Here is a 21,758-nt window from a genome sequence, read left to right on the forward strand (position 1 = left end):
TATTTTTTGGGAGACCATCTGGCAACCCTAATGACAAGGAGCAGCTTGTAGAGCCGGGCTCCTCAACTTTGGAAGCCCTGGGAACCACAATGATACTCTCAGTACATGCCGAGGGCTGCAACTTAAGAGTGGTTGCATATACATGCAAATATATATGCAAACAGCTTCTTACACACTGACGGGCATGAATACAAAGATTAAGCCATAAGCTGCGGTGCCAGACGCAAACATGGTCAGTGTGAGCCAGTCAGCACCACTCAAGCTCTGCCCACAAGGCTAAGCAGACAACACTTCCCACAATGCCCCGGTGCTCCTGGCACCTCCTCCCTGGGGTCTAGAAATGTCGACACCCTGTACCCGTCTGTTCCAGCCAGCCCGTCCGCTTGCGTGTTTCAGCGCTCACCCTGCCCGGGAGATGCCTCACCGTTGTGGAGTGCGTTCCCAGTGGAGGCCATGTTCAAAAGATCCCACCCGCGGGCAAACCTGGAATATTTGACTAGACAAATCCACATGTGCGCTTTCCGGTTCTTTAATCCTACAAATGAGTTCAAATATCTACTAATTCTGCCTGGTTTTAAAGAAAGGAATTTATCATCAGGATTCCAGATTTGTTTACCCTCTTTTCATTGTGAAGGATTGTCACTGTCTTATCCCCAATGGCGACTCAAAGAAGTGCAGTGGCAGGCAACCGGTCTGCATGGGGAGCTGGCTTTTAAATGAACTCTGCTTGCGGACCAGCTCCCGCCTGGCACCCCACGCCGCTGCCTCTCTATCAGTGCACTGGCTGCCGGCCCTGACCTCAGGAACTATCGAATAGACATGTAACTGATAAGAATTCATGCTGTTAAATGACTATTCAGTTACGTACCCGATATCTAACATCCTTTTTCTGTACACCAGGGGTGAGCAATAATTTTAGAAGAGGGGCCACTTCACAAATTTTTGTAGCGCCCTGGGGCGAGGCTTTGGGCATAAGGGGTGGGGTCAGGACACTTCCTTTGCTCCCCTGTCCACAGACCCTGATTCCCCTGGGAGTGAGAGAGCGCATGAAGTCAAAGTGCATTCCTTAAGGATCCCCGCCATGATTTTCCCAGGGACTGAGGTGAGGCTGGTCTGTAGTTTCTTGGATTGTCCTTCTTCCCTTTCCACAAGCAAAAGCAGACAAGGGAGGACATGTTCTGGGAGCAGATAGACTGCATGAGCTCCCTCATGGAGGAGAAGCAGGCAGAGCATCTGGACTGGGTTGTGGAATGCCAGGAATGAAGAGCTGCCTGTGAGCAGCAGGCCAAACAACACAAGACCATGTTTGCCTCCCCGTGTGCTGTGATGGAGCACCTAGCTTCGTGCCTGGGGAGGACCTCCTCCCAGAATCCCATCCACCCCGATGACACCCGCAGCCCTGATGCTTCCACTCCCAGGGGCCACAGGACACGGGGAGGGAGGAGACCCTCAATGACAACTGTATCCTCCAAGACCTTGGAAGGAAAAAGGCAGTTCCACGGGCATTCCTGAGTCCCCTTCCCCTTTCGGGTTCCAAGTTCTTCCATTTTCCTACTGTTTCCCCCAAATACAAACTCCTGTTCTTTGAGCACTGGTCTCTTTATTGCTTGAACTGCACAGGTGGGGTGGGGGATGAAAGGAAAACACAGACTGGCTGCCTGTCGCCCCACACTACTGCCTCTGATAGAGAGGCAGCAGCATGGGGTAGCAGTAGCCGCTGTCTTTGGGAGGGGGCTGAGCTCTCCGTGAGCTTATCGATTAATCGACTACACTATTACATCCCTAGTCCAGAATGCAGCAAACTCTACACTTTTCTTTCGAGGTGGTTTACCGAAAGAGCAGCAGCTGCGGAGTTAGTGACCACTAAGTGCCTTGCCAGGGTAGACACCTCAGGAGTTTCAGTACTGGGAGATAATTTACTGCACAGTAACTTGCCAGTATAAACTTGACCTATATCTGGCAGGCCAGAGACTTGAGCCTGGTTCACTCCCACGTTATAGTGCAGTGGGTCTTTCTCTGCTATTGCCTAGTCCTAGAGGTTCCATTCTGGATCAGAAAAACCTTTCCTCATGAAACTTTCAGCAAAGCCAGTATGTTCCCACAAAATATTGGTTTCAACAAATAGACATTTTCTAACTATAAAGTATTTTAATGACAAATTCCTAACCAACTATAATCCTCACATCCTGTAGCCCTCCTACCCAGCTCTCTTCTTTTACTTTTCTCAGACAGATCTCCACCAGCCAAATTCTAAAACCGGTTTTGAATCTAATATATATTTGAAAGAGTTTGTGTGTCTGTATGACTATGGGAATCTCCTATAGACAACCACCTAACCTCAGGATGATTCTTACCAACAACCACAGGACATACCACACTAATACCAACCCTGGAACTTTCCCTTGCAACAAACTCTGTTGCCAGCTTTGTCCACATATTTACTCTGCTGACACCATCATTGGACCTAACTACGTCAGTTACAAGATCAAGAACACACATTCCTGTTCATCCAGAAATATAATTTATGCCATCATGTGCCAACAGTGTCCATCTGCTATGTATATTGGACAAACTTCTCAGACACTTCACCAAAGAAATAATGCCCACAAATCAGACATCAGACGGTTTCACAAAGAAAAAACAGTTTCTTGTCATTTTAACCAGACTGGGCATTGTCTCAATGACCTCACTACATGTATCTTACTACAAAGAGACTTTAACACCAGACTACAAAGGGAAACCACCCTACCTCTCCTGACATGCAGAGAATCTTCCAATTACAGAAGAGGCTTAAAATGGAGCAACTCAGCTCAGAAAGGGAAGGTAGGGAAGAAAATAAACCTCCCCTGAAGACTCCTGGACAAGGGTGTTAAAGAAGCCTCCTTGAGAGGAAGAGGATTGTATGCTGAGCCCAATTGGGACTCAAGGTTCAATTGTCTTTTCTACAGATATCTTATGTTGTACTTGCAGCTGTTGGAAGAAATGGAGGGATCCAGTAAGGGTAACTCCAAAGGGATTCAAAGGTGCCAGACCCTAACTGACTCTTATAAGGCTGGGTCAGAGCCTAATAGAGTGGGAAAGTTTAGGCTGCCTTACTAACTTCTGTTACAGGTGAGACATAAGTCTCATGGCAAGAACAGTAACAATGCTAAGCACATACACAGATGAGGAACTAGACTGAGAAAGTGTCCTGGGTGGTGAGATGCTGGACACTGGGCACACCATCACCTGGATCCACAGAGAACTCCAATCAACCCTCGGCAATGTATTGTGAGCAGTGTCTCCTTTGCACCCCCATTTATACAAAGAATCATAGGCAGTAAAACTTACCATAAAGCACACAAGTAAAAGTCTCTTTAAAAAAGCACCTTAGTAAGCAATCAACAAAATTATACAGACCTTGCCATAAGGAGTATCCACATATTTTTCTGTTCTTCCTTCCAAGATATCAGGATCGTCCAGGCCAGAACCACCAATAATTCCAATCTTACAAACAAAAATAAGTATTAGAGCCCTAGCAATTTCATTGCATTTTGAGTCTGACAGTGACAGTTTCACAAGAGGGCACTCTGATCTGGTTGATCAAGCCATATCACACTACCCATTTGGTTCAGCATTCACATAACAAAGGAGTCTTTCACAGTACAGTATCTTAAACATATCTTTAACAAGTTTTATTGCAGGCAATTCAGGAGCAATTTTAAAAGCACTATATGTATATGTATATTTAGTACTAAGCAATTAAAACAACATTAAAAGACAGTAAAAGGCATCACAAGCAGTAAAAGGCAGTAAAAGCAATATTTAAATAGAGTAATTAACAATCTACATCTAAGTCTTAACCCAATTTAGCAGCCTAATTCTTAATTCAATTGAATACACACACACACACACACACACACACCCACCCACCCACCCACCCACCCTCTGGGGCTGGCCAGACCCCAGGTAATGTTGATTAATTTGGTTGAGGCGGAAGTCCGAGGTGCACGTCACCCCAATATGCCGAATTGATGGACTCCAACTTGTGGGGCAAAATGGTGTGATACATATCCCCTCGGCAGGGGCCAGTCCGGTGAGATGCCATCCACTGGTTACACACAGTCCACATGGGGTGATGTCCGTTAGTGACACCCCCTTTTTCTTACTGGTATGTCCAGTAAGATCCAGAAATATCCAGTTTTTGCACTGCTTGTCTCACCATGAATGAGAAACAATGGTCCTTCCTTGGTTAGATTCTTCCCTTGTTACGTTTTCTTATCTGGCAATGCTGGGAATGCTGCCTCCGCATGCATACCTCATGAGGGCAGAGGACTGGACTCAATGACCTCTCGAGAGACTGTGAGGGATGAGGTTTACCTGGGTGGTCGACAAATACCTTTGATGTCGCCACCCGCGCATCCAGACTATCGCGCTGAGCCGACAAACAGCTGATCAGCTGTTTGTCGGCTCAGCGCAGCAGCCATGTAAATTTAAATGAAGCGGCGATTATTTAAATCGCCGCTTCATTTTACTATGTCTGGTAGCCTAATCTACATGCCTCTGGCGACAGAGGCATGTACTCTAGACGTACCCTCAGTGACTCTGGCCATTGGGGACATACTGATCCCCAGAAATGGAATATCAATTGCTATTGAGGTATGGCTCATAAGTTTCCTCTCACAGCAACAGTTGCTTTTAGATGCATGTGGGAGAGCCAAAAAGGAAAGTGTGTTGGCAATTATAACTAACTTGCCTGACAAGAAACTACTAGCTGAGAAGCTGCTAACTTTCAGGCCACATAACCTCCTTTAAAAAACATATTACCTAATTTAGTAGTTCCCAACCGCTGGGCCGCAAACCCCTACCTGCCGGGCCATGCCCCAGGATAGAGGCTGTCAAACAAGAAGCCTTCCTTGCTTGCCTGTACAGGCAGTCCCCGACTTACGCGGATCCGACTTACGTAGGATCCGCACTTACGAACGGGGCTTTCTCGCCCCGGAGGTCGAGGTAGTGGATTGCTACCTGCGAGCTCCGGGGCGAGAAAGCCCCGTTCGTAAGCTGCTCCGGTGCCCCTGGTCTGCTGGAGACCGTCTCCAGCAGACCAGGGGCACCGGGCGGGTTCCCGTGCTTCTGAGGCTTTGCCAGAGCAAAGCCTCAGAGGCGCGGCACCCCGCTGCCGCTGCTGCTCTGCTCCCCGTGTCCTTGGTCTGCTGGGGGGGAGGGGGCACGGATAGTGTGCCCCCCCCCAGCAGACCAGGCTTTTGTTTTGGACCCTGGAGCAGAGCAGCTGGGGCGCTGCGGATTGGTCCTGCAGCAGCCGCTCTGGGCACTACTGGACCAACCCAGCAGCATCCCAGCTGCTCTGCCCCAGGTCCTGATTCAGCCGCTGCTGGTCAGTTTCAGCAGTGGCTGAATCAGGACACCTGGGGCAGAGCAGCTGGGGTGCTGCTGGGTTGGTCCAGTAGCGTTGAGGGGTGCTACTGGAGCAACCCAGCAGCACCCCAGTTGCTCTGCCCCAGGCGTCCCCAAGTCAGCCGCTGCTGAAACTGACCAGCGCTGACCACAGGTAGCCCGAGGCAGAGTTGCTCTGCCCCAGGCTTCCTGGAATCAGCGCTCATCAGTTTCAGCAGCAGCTGACTTGGGGAAGCTTGGGGTTCTTAAGTTGAATCTGTATGTAAGTCAGAACTGGCGGTCAGTTTCAGCAGCGGCTGAATCTGGACGCCAGTTCCGACTTACATACAGATTCAACTTAAGAACAAACCTACAGTCCCTATCTTGTACGTAACCCGGGGACTGCCTGTAATATATCCAATCAATTTCTCTTTGCTGGAAACAAACAAGGTCCCTAATTACTATTTCAAATGTTGCTGGGATTCATTTTGAAAAACAATAATAGGAGAGGAAACATGCCTCTGCACTAATTTGTATTACTTTAAAAAAGTGATCTTCAGATATAGGAGTATTTCATCTACTCACAAGGAGCAGAGAGAGAGAGCATTCAACCTAGAGCTTTGTCAAAAAATGTCTGAAGAAATGTCTATGGATCAAAACCATGGAGTGTTGATTTGGATAAAAATTTAATTTGGAAAAAAAAATTAAACCAAGCATTTTGATAAAGCTGGAACATTCCATTTCAAAATTAGAGAAATGTATTTTGTTTTATATGTATTTTTTTATTCTTGTAAAATGGTATAGCAATTATATTACAAAATGATCAGTCAGAATATCAGAAATAAGCAAATCAAATAACAATTTCAAAATTACCAATCGTCATTTCATATAATTTTAAATACTTGTAGTGTGTCTGTGTGTGTGTGGGGGGGGGGGGGGGTGCTACTTGCTGTGTGCTGAACTTGTTTGTTTGGTTTGGTTGTTTGAAGGAGCGTGTGCTGTGGCCAGCAGCTAGAAGCTGTGAGCTTCTAAAGGTTTGAAATCTAGAAGCCTCTGTTAATTGGCTGAGCCTTAGTCAGGCTACCAGGGCTTTTTAAAGCTGTGAGTCAGCGACCAGGAGCAGCAAACAGGGAGTTTTGAGAGGGGGAGGTTAGAAGGTGCTAGTGACTTCTGACTTTCTTTAAACATAACTTTTATAATAATCTATATTCCAGACATTTAAAAAGAAGCTCAGTTTATAATTAAACTTATTCATAAGAAAAATGGAGACAGAAGCCCAGCAGCAGAGTGGGGGCTATCCTGTTTATTGCATCGAGTGTAACATGTATGATTACCTGCCCTGTGGGCGGGTGGCGTATGTGTGCACCCATTGCAAGGAGCTCCTGACCCTCAGAGACCGAGTTCGGGCTTTGGAGGCCAGGGTGGCTGAACTGGAGGAACTAAGGGAGGCAGAGAGCTATGTTGATGAGACTTTCCGGGACACCATAGTACTGTCCCACCTCCAGTCTGAGAGCCCCAGTGCTCTTAAGGAGGATGAAAGGCTCAGGGAAGCAAAGCATTCAACGGGAACAGAGGGAAACCATCCCATAGTTGGGACCCTCCTTCCAGAGGATGTTGCAGAATCCTCTCACACTAGGGATACCTCTGAGGGGGAAGGAACGCCAGTTGTTAAGAAGAGGCAGGTGTTAGTAGTGGGTGATTCAATCGTTAGAAACATAGATAGTTGGGTTTGTGATGACCGGGAGAATCGTATGGTGACTTGCCTGCCTGGTGCGAAGGTTGCGGATCTCTCGAGGCATCTAGACAGACTTATGTATAGTGCTGGGGAGGAGCCGGTGGTCGTGGTACATGTAGGTACCAATGATGTAGGAAAGGGTAGGAGAGATGTCCTGGAGGCCAAATTTAGGTTGCTAGGAAAGAGAGTGAAATCGAGGAGCTGTATGGTGGCATTCTCAAAAATGCTTCCAGTTCTGCGTGCATGGCCAGGTAGGCAGGCAGAGCTTCAGAGTCTCAATGCGTGGATGAGACGATAGTGTAGGGATGAGGGGTTTAGATTTATTAGGAACTGGGGATACTTTTGGGAGAGGGGAGCCTATACAAGAATGATGGGCTCCACCCAAACCAGAGTGGAACCAGACTGCTGGCACTGAACATTAAAAAGGCTGTAGAGCAGTTTTTTAACTAGGAGATGGGAGAAAACCAATTGGTGTGGAGAAGCACGTAAATTCTCCTCTTAGAGGAGAATCCATTGATAGAGATTCTCTAGGCTGTAGTCAGAAAGAGAGGAGGGGAGAGGACAAACAAGGGGCCAGAGCAGACAAACAACCACATACAAAGGAATCTAATACATCAGGAAAGGGCAGACAAATAAACAGTGGCAAATTTTTAAAGTGCTTCTACACAAATGCTAGAAGTTTGACTAATAACTAGAGTATCTTGTATTAAAGGAGGAGATTGACATAATAGGCATCACAGAAACCAGTGGAATGAGGAAAATCTGTGGGACACAATCATACCAGGATATAAAATATATCGGAAGGATAGAACAGGCCATGTGGGTGGCGGAGTGGCACTATATATGAAAGATAACGTAGAATCAAATGAAATAACAAATCTTAAATGAATCAACATGGTCAATAGAATCACTATGGACAGTAATTCCCTGCTCCAATAATAAGAATATAGCAGTAGGGATATATTATCTACCACCTGACCAGGACAGTGATAGTGACATTGAAATGCTGAGGGAGATTAGAGAGGCTACCAAAACAAAAAACTCTATAATAATGGGGGATTTCAATTATCCCCATATTGACTGGGTACATGTCACCTCAGGAAGAGATGCAGAAATACAATTTCTCAATGGCTTGAATGACTGCTTTTTGGAGCAGCTGGTACAGGAGCCCACAAGGGGAAAGGCAATTCTCGATTTAGTCCTGAGTGGAGTGCAGGATCAGATCCAGGAGGTAACCATTACAGGACTGCTTGGGAATAGCGACCATAATGTAATAACATTTAACATTCCTGTGGTGGGAAGAACACCTCAGCAGTCCAGCACTCTGGCATTTAATTTCAAAAAGGGGAATTACATAAAAATGAGGAGGTTAGTTAAACAGAAATTAAAAGGCAAGTGACAAGAGCCAAATCCCTGCAAGCTGCATGGAAACTTTTTAAAGACACCATAATAGAGGCCCAACTTAAATGTATACCCCAAATTAAAAAACATAGTAAGAGACCTAAAAAAGAGTCACCGTGGCTTAACCACCATGTAAAAGAAGCAGGGAGGGACAAAAAGGCATCTTTCAAGATATGGAAGTCCAACCCCAGTGAGATAAATAGAAAGGAACATAAACACTGTCAAATTAAGTGTAAAACTGTAATAAGAAAAGCAAAAAAAGATTTTGAGGAACAGCTAGCCAAAAACTCAAAAAACAATAGCAAAATGTTTTCTAAGTATATTAGAAGAAGGAAGCCTGCTAAAAAAAAACAGTGGGTCCCCTAGACAATTGAGATACAAAAGGAGCAATCAAGGATGATAAAGCCATTGCGGAGAAGCACAGGGTATATCTACACTACAGCACTAATTCGAACTAATTTAGTTCGAATTAGTTAATTCGAACTAACGCATCTAGAACTAAAAACTAGTTCGAATTAGTGTTTTGCTAATTCAAACTAGCGTGTCCACATTAAGTGAACCCTGAAGCGGGGTTAAGGATGGCCGGAAGCAGTGCCGGCAGGGCATCACAGGAGGACTTAGAGCGTGGAGATGCTGTCTTAGGCTAGCCGAGGGCTGCGCTTAAAGGGTCCCGACCCCCACCCCGGACAGACAGTTCTCAGGGTTCCCCGCTTGCAAAGCAGTCCTGGCTTGGAGTGCCCGGAGTACCCACACTGGGCACATCACAGCACTCGGACATCAGCCCGGCTGCACTTGCCACAGGCTGCCATCTGGGGAGAGGGGGCAATTGGGGGGCTGCAGGAGAGCTTCCACCCCCAGAAGCCCGCAGAGCCATCCCAGTCCTCTCCATCGGGGGCTCGTGCCCCATTCCTCCCTCACCTCCTTCCACTTACCCTTCCCTAGCCCCTCTTCTGGATGTACAAAATAAAGATAACGTGTCTTCCAAAATGGAATCTGTCTTTATTGAACAAAACTGGGGGAGACTGGGAAAAGGAGGTGGGAGAGGGGAAGAGAGAGGCTGGGAGAAGGGAGGGCAACTAAAATGATCAGGGGTTGGGAACAGGTCCCATATGAAGAGAGGCTAAAGAGACTGGGACTTTTCAGCTTAGAAAAGAGGAGACGGAGGGGGGACAGGATAGAGGTCTCTAAAAGCAGGAGTTGGGTGGAGACGGTGCATACAGAAAAGTTCTTCATCAGTTCCCATAAAGAAGGACTAGAGGACACCAAAGGAAAGGAATGGGTAACAGGCTTCAAACTAGTAACAGAAAGTTGTTCTTCACAAAGCAAAGAGTCAACCTGTGGAACTCCTTGCTGCAGGAGGCTGTGAAGGCTAGAACTGGAACAGAGTTTAAAGGGAAGTGAGATCAAGTCATGGAGGTTGGGTCCATGGAGTGGTATTAGCCAGGGGGTAGGAGTGGTGTCCCTGCCCAAGGTTTGTGGAAGGCTGGAGAGGGATGGCATGAGACAAATGGCTTGGTCACTGTCTTCGGTCCATCCCCCCCAGGGTCCCTAGGGTTGGCCGCTGTCGGCAGACAGGCTACTGGGCTAGATTGACCTTTGGTCTGACCCAGGACGGCCATTGTAAGCTCAGGGCTCAGGGTCGGGGGTCTCACTGGACCCCCTTGATTCTCTTGCACACCTGCTTCTGGGTGGCCAGGCTGGCAGCTATCCTGCCCAAGCCGGCCACTTTCCTGTGCCTAGTGCGGAGATCGTGGACGAGGTCCACAATGTCCGCACTAGCCCAGGCGGGTGCCCGCCTCTTGCGGTCCCGGGCAAGCTCCCGGGAGCCGCCAGCCTGGTCCCGGGAAGAGGGGGAGGGCTGGGGGCATCGGGTGGGTGGCTCGATCCGTGCCAGGTGCAGGGTCTGCTGGCTGGGTGCTGGCAGGCTTGCACCTGGCACGGGCACCGTAGCCAGCCTGTGCCCCTTTAAGGTGTCCGGGGCCGGGAGAGGGGCAGTAGAGTTTCCCTGGTGTTGGCCAGGGTGGCCACCAGGGAAACCTGGGGAGGGCTAGCCTCCCACTAGTTCGAATTAAGGGGCTACATACCCCTTAATTCGAACTAGCTAGTTCGAACTAGGCTTAATCCTCGTGGAATGAGGATTACCTAGTTCGAACTAAGCGCTCCGTTAGTTCAAATTAAATTCGAACTAACGGAGCGCTAGTGTAGCGCCTATGAAAGTTAGTTTGAACTAACGTCCGTTAGTTCGAACTAACTTTGTAGTGTAGACATACCCTAAATGATTTATCTGCATCAGTCTTCACGGCTGAGGATGTTGGGGAGATTCCCAAACCTGCACCGTCCTTTCTGGGAGATGAACTGGGGAACTGTCCCAGACAGAAATGTCATTAGAGGAGGTTTTGGAACAAATAGAAAAACTTACTGTTAACAAATATCCGGGACCAGATGGCATTCACCCAAGGGTTCTAAAAGAACTCAAGTGGGAAATTGCAGAACTGTTAACTGTGGTTTGTATCTATCCTTTCAATCAGCTTCCGTACCTACTGACTCGAAGGCTATGTCTAGACTGCAAGCCTCTTTCGAAAGAGAGCGTCTAGACTGCACGTTGAACTTTCGAAAAAGCGGCTTGCTTTTTCGAAAGAAAGCATCCAGTGAGTCTGGATGCTCTCTTTTGAAGAAGCCCTATTTACGTTGAAGAACGCCTTCTTTCGAAAGAGGAACTTTCGAAAGAAGGCGTTCTTCCTCGTGAAATGAGGTTTACCACCATCGAAAGAAAAGCCGCGTTCTTTCGATTTAATTTCGAAAGAACGCGGCTTGAGTCTGGACGCAGGGGAAGTTTTTCTGGAAAAAGGCTACTTTTCCCGAAAAAACCCGAGTCTGGACACAGCCCTAGATAGCTAACGTGACACCAATATTTAAAAAGGGCTTTGGAAGCGATCCCGGCAATTACAGACCGGTAAGTCTAACGTCAGTACCGGGCAAATTAGTCGAAACAATAGTTAAGAATAAAATTGTTAGGCATGTAGAAGAACATAATTTATTGGGCAAAAGTCAACATGGTTTCTGTAAAGGGAAATCATGTCTTACTAATATATTAGGGTATGTCTATACTACCCCCCTAGTTCGAACTAGGGGGGTAATGTATGCATACCGAACTTGCTAATGAAGCCCGGGATTTGAATTTCCTGGGCTTCATTAGCATAAAGCCGGCGCCGCCATTTTAAAAAGCCGGCTAGTGCGAACCCCGTGCCGTGCGGCTACACGCGGCACGGGCTAGATAGTTCGGACTAACAAGCCATTCCGAACTATCTGTACGCCTCGTTCCACGAGGCTACTGGGCGAGATGGACCTTTGGTCTGACCCAACACACTATTCTTATGTTCTTAGTCAAAAAGTATAACATATATAAAAGTAATAACTGAAACAAATATGACTCAAAACAAAACATTTTCATACAATGTTTTGCAGGAAACTTTGAAATTTTTTTATTCTGAATTGGAATGAAATGCTGGAATTCCCACAGAAAAGGAATTCTGAGTTTTGATCAGCTCAGTTGACTAAATTAATTATGCATCTTTCTAGGGTTAAGAAGCTATAGTTCAACCAGCCTATTTTACAAATTACTCAATCTCTGTTGGAGCAGCAGGATACTTTGTTTACCCAAAAAAATGCTGAAAAGAGACCTAAGAGCACCCTTACTATGCAAAGAACCCCCTTTGGGACACTGTAACAGTCTATACTTTTGGGTTCAGAGTATTCTTTTCAACTTTATAGCCTTAAAAGGTGCTTAATAATACTTGAAATGTAATTATGTGGGTTAGCCTAACTCTATATTTGTGCTATACAAAGCGGATAAAAGTCGCCAATTGAACTGGATTTTTAATTTAAATAATATTTTATTTTTTTAAAATCATCAATAAAATACATTTCTCATTTAAAAATTAATAGTTACAATTAAATCTCATCACAAACATGCTAAACTTATACTTACAGTCTCATAAAAATTAATGACTATTTCTAGTCTGTGAAGCCTAACCACTGTCTCTCTTCTTCCTCCCCTCCTTTTCTGTTTTTTTTCCTTCTCCCCCTTTCCCTCCTTCCCTTATTTATTCTTGAATCTGGATTTCTAACACTTCTGTCATCTGAAGTGGGCTGTGCCAACGAAAGCTCATGATACCATTTACATGTTTTGTTAGTCTTCAAGGTGCTACTAGACTTATTTGTTGTTTAAGTTTTTCTTGTTACAGATTAGCTTGGCTACCCCTCTGAAGCTTTCTCCCCCTGCCCTCCCGCCATCAGCTCTTATTTCTTGAAAGCCCTGTGCTTTCAGTTTCTGTTTCTCAGCAGACTAAAGTAACATGTGCAAAGACAAACACAGGCTGGATAGGACTGGTTTTGATCTGAGCTTAGGGGGTGGTGGACTGCGGCCAAGCATGGAAGATTTAATTAAGACACTGTCTATAAACAGAGATACAATACAAAGAAAAGGACGCAGGTAGCATAGAAAGGAACAGAAGTGTGGACTGGAAATAAAAAGGGAAGACATTTTTCAGCACACTCACAGCGTCCTATATTCCTCCACACTTTTGTCACAGAAAAAGTGGGAGTAAGAGAAACCTTATCTTGGAGCAGTGGTCACCAGACAGTAGACTGGGATCTACTAGTAGATCTTGGAGCCTCTGACAGGTGATCCTGACTGGTTTGACCAAGAGGTTATCAAGCCCAGCACTTCAGCTGTCCCCCTGCAGACTTCTGAGAATTTCCTGCCATTTGCCTTAGAATTGTCCTCTCAGGAGTCTCCTGCTTGCTGTGCATGGCAGGAGAGGGGAGTGGGAGGGCTGATGTCAAGGTGTCCTCTCTCCACAGAGCAGAGAGGGGGCACAACAGTACTTGGGATGGAGTTTGCTATCTGCTTTTGGGAGTGGTGCAGGGCCAGGGCAGGGGTGAGCCTGCCTTAGCCCCACTGCACCACCACCCAGGAGCCACCTGAGGTAAGCAGTGCCCAGCTGGTGCACACATCAGAAAACCCTACCCCCAGTGCCTTCCTCCCCCCCCCCGCACCTGAAGCCCCTGATCTAGCCCTGAGTACTCCTGCATCCAAACCCCCTTCCGCCCCCTACTGCCTGCCCCAGGCACAGCTCAGAGCCCCTCCAAATCCCTTAATCTAAGACCAGAGCCTGCACCTCAACCCTCTGCCCCAGACGGGTGAGAGTGAGGGAGAGTGGGAGAGGGAGGGAGGACAGAGTGAGCAGGGGCAGGGCCTCAGAGAAAGGGCACAAAGCAGGCAGGACAAGGGTATTTGGGTTTCAGGTAGATCTTGGATTTCACTTAAATTCAAAAAGTGATCTCATGCTTAAAAAGGTTGGAGACCACTGTTTTGGAGTAGTTTGAAGAAATGCATTCCCTGGATTTAAAAGAAAAAGAAAAAGAAAAAGAAAAAGAAAAAGAAAAAGAAAAAGAAAAAGAAAAAGAAAAAGAAAAAGAAAAAGAAAAAGAAAAAGAAAAAGGAGGGTAGAAGGGAGTGTCAAGTGTAAGCAGTGCAAGAAGATGCAAGTTTCCACCTGCAAAGAATGAAACTTGGAGAAAATGATGTGGATATGTCTGAAGAACAACTGCTTAGTAACTTAAACAATGCACTGTGCAATTAATCATTCTTCAAGACTCTCTCTATGCCTTTTAGTGCAAGTGTGATTTAAGAAGTAAATTCCCAAGGTTTGCTCTGTTAGATGTTACCAGAAAAAAAATCTAGAGTTCCAGTTGTGTCTGTCATTTTCTTATTTTATATAAAATATTAGGGATATAAGCAAATAGTTGACTACCTGATAAGTATAGGCACCATCTCTGCAGGGGAGGGGAGGATGGGTTAGGGTAGGGGAGGCAGAGGCGCAGCAGGAACCCTGCTGATGTGCCTCGCCCTTTGAAATGTACAAGAGCTATGATGGCTCTTGTACATTTCAAAGGCAATTGCACAGCAGAGCACCCCCCTTATTGACTAATTGAGCAGTCAATGGAAATTCCATTGACTATTCAAGTAGCTGATTAAATCGACATTTAACATCCCTATTACATACCTCTTATTTTGGAACATCATAGTCATGGACCATAATGAGGTGCCCTAAGTCTCTTACTTATTTTACTTCAGCATAACTCAGCTTACCCAAGGAGGGAACCCCATTCTATACTTCTGTTTTTTGAGATCGCAAGTGCCACTGAGTTCATTGGGCTTATTCCACAATTAAGTGCACTCAGTCTTTGCTTTTTTGATCATTTGGAATTAGATCTGCATCCTTGCTGGAAAATAATGTAAACAATTAAGAGAATAATAGAGGGAGAAGAACTGAGAATTTTGTTTCAGGATCCCAGTTAAGTGGAAGAGATGTATATTATCTGCGACAACTTCATAATCATCCATTGGTACTTTCAGCAGTAGTGCTGCAACTAAACATATTTAAGACAACATTCAATCATCAAGTAAAACCATCACCATGGATGGGTTTGTAGGAAAGACCAGGAAATCTAAAAAAGACAATAGATTAAAAGACTGCTCAGTTTATTTAAGACACAAATTATCATTTTTGCATTAACAATAAACACCTTCATTGACATGGTTGTGTCCTTACGACCAAGCTGGCCCCAGGCAGCACGCAGCATTTCAAAGTGGCAGTGCTACATGGCGCCTGGGGTTGCCATGTGTTGCTGCCACTTTAAAATGCTGCGGGGAGCACTGGGCCAGTGAGGGACTGCTTGAGTCCCCTGCTGGCCACATGCTCCCTGCAGCGCTTTTGCCTGTCAAGTGTAGCAACAACCCTGGGGCTGTTGCTACACTTTAAAGGTGAAGGTGTCCTTATCGACTATTCGATTAGCCCATTAACCAAAATTTAACATCCCTAGTACACAGACAATCCAGGAAGTTTTTGAAGAATGTTGGGGACAACTTTCTGGTACAAGTGCTAAAGGAACCAACCAGGGGCCATGCTCAGCTTGACCTGCTGCTCACAATCAGGGAAAAATTAGTAGGGGAAGTAGAGGTGGGTGGTAACCAGGGCAGCCGGGATCATAAGATGGTCAAATTCAGGATCCTGACCAAAGGAAGAAAAGAGATCAGCAAAATACAGACCCTGGATTTCAGAAAAGCAGACTGACTCCCTCAGGGAACTAATGGGCAGGATACCCTGGGATAACAACATGAAGGGGAAAGGAATCCAGGAGAACTACCTGTATTTTAAAGAAGCCTTATTGAAGGCACAGAAACAAACCATCCTGATGTACACTAAGAAAAGCAAATATGGCAGGCGACCAGATCGGCTTAGCAGTAAAATCCTTGGTGAGCTTAAACAAAAAAAGGAAGCTTACAAGTGGAAACTTGGACAGATGACTAGGGAAGAGTATAAATATATTGCTCAAGAATACAGGGGAGTTATCAGGAAGGCCAAAGCGCAATTAGAACTGCAGCTAGTAAGGGATGTGGAAGGTAACAAGAAAGGTTTCTACAGGCATGTTAGCAATAAGAGGGTGTTTAGAGAAGATGTGGGACCTAAAATGAATGGGGAGGTAACCTAGTGACAGATGATGTGGGAAAAGCTGAAGTACTCAATGCTTTTTTTACCTCTGTCTTCAAAGACAAGGTCAGCTCCCAGACTGCTGCACAGTATGGGAAGGAGGAGGCAGCCCTCCATGGAGAACGAAGAGGTTAAAAACTAGTTAGAAAAGCTGGACCTATACAAATCTGTGGGGCTGGATCTAATATAGAGGTGGGTGCTAAGGGAGTTACCTGATGTTATTGCAGAGCCATTGGCCATTATTTTTGAAAACCCAGAGTGATCAGAGGAGGTACTGGACGACTGGAAAAAGGCAAGTGTTTAAGAAAGGGAAGAAGGACAATCCTGGGAACTACAGACGACTTAGTCCCACCTGAGTCTTGAGAAAAATCATGGAAGGGCTCCTCAAGGAAACAATTTAGAAGCACTTGGAAGAGAGGAAGTGATCAGGAATAGTGAACATGGATTCACCAAGGGCAAGTCATGCTTGACCAATCTGATACTTTGTCATAGAAGGCAAACTGGCTCTGTGGTTATGGGAAACGCAGTGGATGTAATATATCTTGACTTTAGCAAAGCTTTAGATACAGTCTCACACGGTATTCTTGCCAGCAAGTTAAAGAAGTATGGATTGGATAAATGGACTGTATGATAGAGAGAAAGCTGGCTAGATTGCCAGGTTCAACAGGTAGTGATCAACAGCTCAATGTCTGGTTGGTGGTCAGTACCAAGCAGTGTGCCTCAGGGTCGGTTCTAGGACTGGTTTTGTCCAACATTTTCATTAATGACCTGGATAAGAGGATGGATTGCACCTTCAGTAAATTCACAAATGACACTAAGCTAGGGGGATAGCTACGCTGGAGAGTAGGGATTAGGGATGACAATGAGTAGTCGGCCATACAAATAACCGATAAGCCTAGATTTATCAGTTAATCTTGTTGACTACTAGCGCCCACCCTTTGGGCCTCTAAATCTGAGGCAGAAAAGTGTGTGTGTGGGGGGGGGGGAAGGAGCCGTTTAAAAGCCCGTTTCCCTGAGCGCCGTCCCTGCGGTGCTGAAGCAGCAGTGCTGGGAGAGGAATGGCAAGGCGAGGCTGCCACAAAGCAGTCTCTGCCTGCAGTGGGCCCAGGCTCCACGCTGGGATCCCCACAGACAGGGGCTCCTGCTAGAGCAGCCACTGCCTGCAGCCAGCCTGGCCAGGCAGACAGCCTGGCTCAGCCCTGGCACGTGCCAGGTCCAGGACCTACCCTTGCTGTGGCTCTTCAGTTTAAATGTAGTAAGAGCCAGGTGGGCAGACAGCCTGGCTCCTACTACATTTAAACTGCAGAGCCACAGCTGAGGTAGCCCCCAGACCTGGTACAAGCCAGGACTAAACACTTCTTTCCTTATCAACTAATCATGTAGTAATTGAATAGTCATGTAACCACTAAGATTTCATGTGGTTACACGACTATAGAATAGTTGCCAGTGGTGTAGCCAGTGCCCTCCCTGTCCCGCTCTTTATTGGAGGCAGCAGCATGGGGTGTCAGGCAGGAGCTCGTTCATGAGGGGAGCCAGTTTAAAAACCAGCTTCCCATGTAGATCGGCTGTCTACCGCCTTGTGCAGCTGCCTCTGTATGGGTATGTCTACACTACCACCCTAGTTCGAACTAGGGTGGTTAATGTAGGCAACCGGAGTTGCAAATGAAGCCCGGGATTTTAATTTCCCGGGGTTCATTTGCATATTGGCGGGCACCGCCATTTTTAAATGTCCGCTAGTTTGGACTCCGTGCCCGCGGCTAAACGCGGCACGAACTAGGTAGTTCGGATTAGGCTTCCTATTCGGAACTACCGTTATTCCTCGTTCCACTCCTCGAGGAGTAACGGTAGTTCGGAATAGGAAGCCTAATCTGAACTACCTAGTTCGTGCCGCGTGTAGCCGCGGGCACGGAGTCCGAACTAGCGGACATTTAAAAATGGTGGCGCCCGGCAATATCCAAATGAAGCCCGGGAAATTCAAATCCCGGGCTTCATTTGCAACTCCAGTTGCCTACATTAACCACCCTAGTTCGAACTAGGGTGGTAGTGTAGACATACCCATACAGAGGCAGCTGCACAAGGCGGTAGACAGCCGATCTACATGGGAAGCTGGTTTTTAAACTGGCTCCCCTCATGAACGAGCTCCTGCCTGACACCCCATGCTGCTGCCTCCAATAAAGAGCGGGACAGGGAGGGCACTAGCTGCTCCCCTGGCAACTATTCTATAGTCGTGTAACCACATGAAATCTTAGTGGTTACATGACTATTCAATTACCTGATAGCTAACATCCCATATAAGGATAGGGTCCAGAGTGACCTAGACAAATTGGAGGATTAAGCCAAAAGAAATCTGATGAGGTTCAACAAGGACAAGTGCAGAGTACTGCACTTGGGAGGGAAGAATCCCAAGCATTGTTACAGCCTGGGAACTGACTGCCTAAGAAGCAGTTTAGCAGAAAAAGACCTGAGGATTAAATTGGATGAAAAGCTGGATATGAGTCAACAGTGTGCCCTGGTACATAAGAAAGCTATCAGCATATTCGGATGCATTAAGAGCATTGCCAGCACATCTAGGGAAGTGATTATTCCCCTCTATTCGGCACTGATTGGGCTACATCTGGAGTACTGCTTCCAGTTCTCGGGCCCCCATTAAAGAAAGAATGTGGACAGTGGAGGGCAACCAAAATGTTTAGGGGGCTGGAGCACATGACTTACGAGGAGAGGCTGAAGGATTTGGGCTTATTTGGTCTAAAGAACAGGGATGTAAAATTCTGATTAATCAGCTACTCGATTAGTTGATATGGGGGGGCACTCGCTATCCCAATGTGCCTCTACCTTTGAAATGTACAAGAGTCACCCATGGCTCCTGTACATTTCAAAAAGAGAGATGCAGTGAGAACCTGCGCTGCAGGTGGCTCTTGTACATTTAAAAGGGAGAGGAGCAGCAGTCAGGACCGGTATGAGCAGGACTGTTTCAATCCCCACTCATGCAGTTTCCCCACTACCCCCTGCAAGATGGTGCTAGATGGAACCAGCTTTTAAGCTGACTCCCCCCAGCATCGGTTCCTGCTCCAGCCCTTGCTGCCTCTCTCTGACAGAGGTGGCAGGGGGAGGGAGTGACTAGTCGAGTTCCTACTCAATCACCCAATAAGCATTTGCTTATCGGGTAGTCAACTAGTCACTTACATCCTTACTACAGAAGAGAATACTGAAGGGGGATTTGATAGCAGCCTTCAATTATCTGAAGAGGGGTCCAAAGATGATGGAGAAAGGCTGTTCTCAGTGGTGACAGATGACAGAATGAAGAGTAATGGTCTCAAGTTGCAGTGGGGGAGATGTTTTAGGAAAAACTATTTCACTAAGAGGGTGGTGAAGCTCTGGAATGGGTTACTCATGGAAGTGATGGAATCTCAATCCCTAGGGCTACGTCTACACTGGCCCCTTTTCCGGAAGGGGCATGTTAATTTCACCTATCGTAGTAGGGAAATCCGCGGGGGATTTAAATACCCCCCGCGGCATTTAAATAAAAATGTCCGCCGCTTTTTTCCGGCTTTTAGAAAAGCCGGAAAAGAGCGTCTACACTGGCCCCGATCCTCCGGAAAAAGCGCTTTCAAAGTAGGAATAAGAGCCTCCGGAAAAGGGCGCTTTTTCCGGAGGATCGGGGCCAGTGTAGACGCTCTTTTCCGGCTTTTCTAAAAGCCGGAAAAAAGCGGCGGACATTTTTATTTAAATGCCGCGGGGGATATTAAATCCCCCGCGGATTTCCCTACTACGATAGGTGAAATTAACATGCCCCTTCCAGAAAAGGGGCCAGTGTAGACGTAGCCTAGAGGTTTTTAAGTCCTGGCTTGAGAAAGCCCTGGCTGGGATGATTTAGTTGGGACTGATTCTGCTTTTAGGAGGGGTCTGGAGTAGGGATGTTAAATATCAGTTAATTGAATAATCGATTAACCTTATGAATTCTTATTGATTACTCAACTCTTCTATGGTCCCTGGTGGTGGGGCTAGCAAGCCACTGTGCTCCGGCTCCACTCCAGAGGAGCCCTCTGCCACTCTGCATCCAGACGGGAGCTTGTCTGCAAGGGGAGCCAGTTTAAAAACCAGCTCCCCTTTTAGACCGGCTGCCTATCACCCTGTGCTGCTGCCTCTGGCAGGGGGTTTCTCAGGAGTGGGGCAGGAGCACAACACTGGCTGTATCAGAACTGAGCTGGGCTACCAGCCCACCTGGTTCCTAATGCACTTTAAATGCAGAGCCTCAGCAGGGATAGGTCCCAGACCAAGTACAAGCCAGGACTGAGCCGGGCTGCTGGTCAGCCTGCTAAAAAAATTTACTGGGGGGGGGGGGGGGGGGAGTAGGAGGAAGAGAGAGAAAATGTGTGTAGCCTATAGCATTAACCTATAAGCTTTTGCTAATCAATTAATCAACCACACTGTTACATCCATAAAATGGATTCTATGACCTCGAGATCTCTTCAGCCCTATGATTCTAAGATCAACCAAGGCAGCGTTGATCCTCCACGGAAGTGTGGACTTGCCCGTATAGTATTACCAGCTACCTTACACATGCAAAAAACCAAGAATAGAAGGTTTCTATCACCAGCCTGAGAAGCTCCACGCCTCTCCTATAACAGGACAGTATTGACAGCCAGCATAGAGGCATCGTCTGCTAGGGTGCATCTAGACTGCAGGGTTTTTTCAGAAAAATAGCCATTAAAAAAAAAAAAACTTTATTTGCAGCAACACTGCTATTGTGTTCTTTTGAAAGACCGCATTCTATCGCATTTCAATTGTGATTACTATGGATGGAGTGGCCACCAGGGCACCTGTGCTTCCTTCAAAAAAACTCCCTCTTCCCGGTCCACACACACGTTTTTCAAAAAAAGCTCTTTCGGAAAAAGCATTCTTCCTCATAGAATACTACAATGAGAAAGGAACATACATGTCCAACATATGCATTCCTTTCGCTTCCTGGTGGAACCAGTTGTCTTTAAGGGGTCTGATCAAACTCCCATTTCAGTCAATGAGAGGTTTTCCATTGATTCAATGGGAATTAAATAAGGCTGTTCAGAGCAATGGCCGTTTTTAATTGTGTGGTCTTTTGCAACCCCTAGAATGCTGTTGACACTTGTCACTTTCTGTTACATGTAGCAAAAATATTGCTTTTTCAAATTGGCAGTTACTGTTGAAAAGTTTCGTCTCAGTTTTAAGTGGAAAAACTCAAATCACGTTCAGCTTTTAAAAACAAACAAAATACCACACATAAAACCTCTCCATTTTTGTCCTCTGAAATACCTGGTCAGCAATAAAAGTATGTTAGCTGAAGTCTCAGAATGGTTTCTAGCTATACAGTTAAGAATATGTATCTCTTAACAAAATTAACAATATTCAATAAGCACTCAGTCCTGCAAATGGAAATCTCAAGTGGTGTAAACCAGAAACAAAAAACTGCCTCTTGCTCTCAATATCTATAGCCCTATGTTTATAGCAACCCTACAGACTCCATGTTGTTATATTGCAATTAGCTCATCAGGCATCTCTTTTCAATAAGCAAAGACTGCGGTCTTTATGTTCCAAATACTCTTCAATGTGAAAGGCAAGTTCATGTCATCTGCAATTTTATTCCTTTTGGTGCCATCTTGTGCTATATGCATGTAACTGCAGGAAAACAACTAATTATAACCCCCAAAAGGCAAACT

The 21,758-nt window shown here is 46.2% G+C and overlaps 1 protein-coding gene across 2 annotated transcripts in view; it reads right to left on the bottom strand.

Moving 5' to 3' along the window:
• Positions 1-21,758, bottom strand: part of MTAP (methylthioadenosine phosphorylase) — an 86,320-nt gene that overhangs the window by 59,241 nt on the left and 5,321 nt on the right. The window contains exons 1-2 of one of the 2 annotated variants that reach the window (XM_075931483.2): positions 4,848-4,874; positions 3,400-3,486 (exon numbers count right to left, since the gene is read on the bottom strand). In XM_075931483.2, coding sequence (XP_075787598.1) covers positions 3,400-3,486; positions 4,848-4,859 — 99 coding nt within the window. In that variant the 5' untranslated portion in view covers positions 4,860-4,874. Of the gene's footprint in view, positions 1-3,399; positions 3,487-4,847; positions 4,875-21,758 lie in introns of those variants that run through there. The other variant, XM_075931482.2, reaches the window with a different exon arrangement.

Source organism: Pelodiscus sinensis, chromosome 6 (genome assembly GCF_052426305.1).
Source record: "Pelodiscus sinensis isolate ZL-2025 chromosome 6, ASM5242630v1, whole genome shotgun sequence".
Lineage (NCBI taxonomy): Eukaryota > Metazoa > Chordata > Testudines > Trionychidae > Pelodiscus > Pelodiscus sinensis.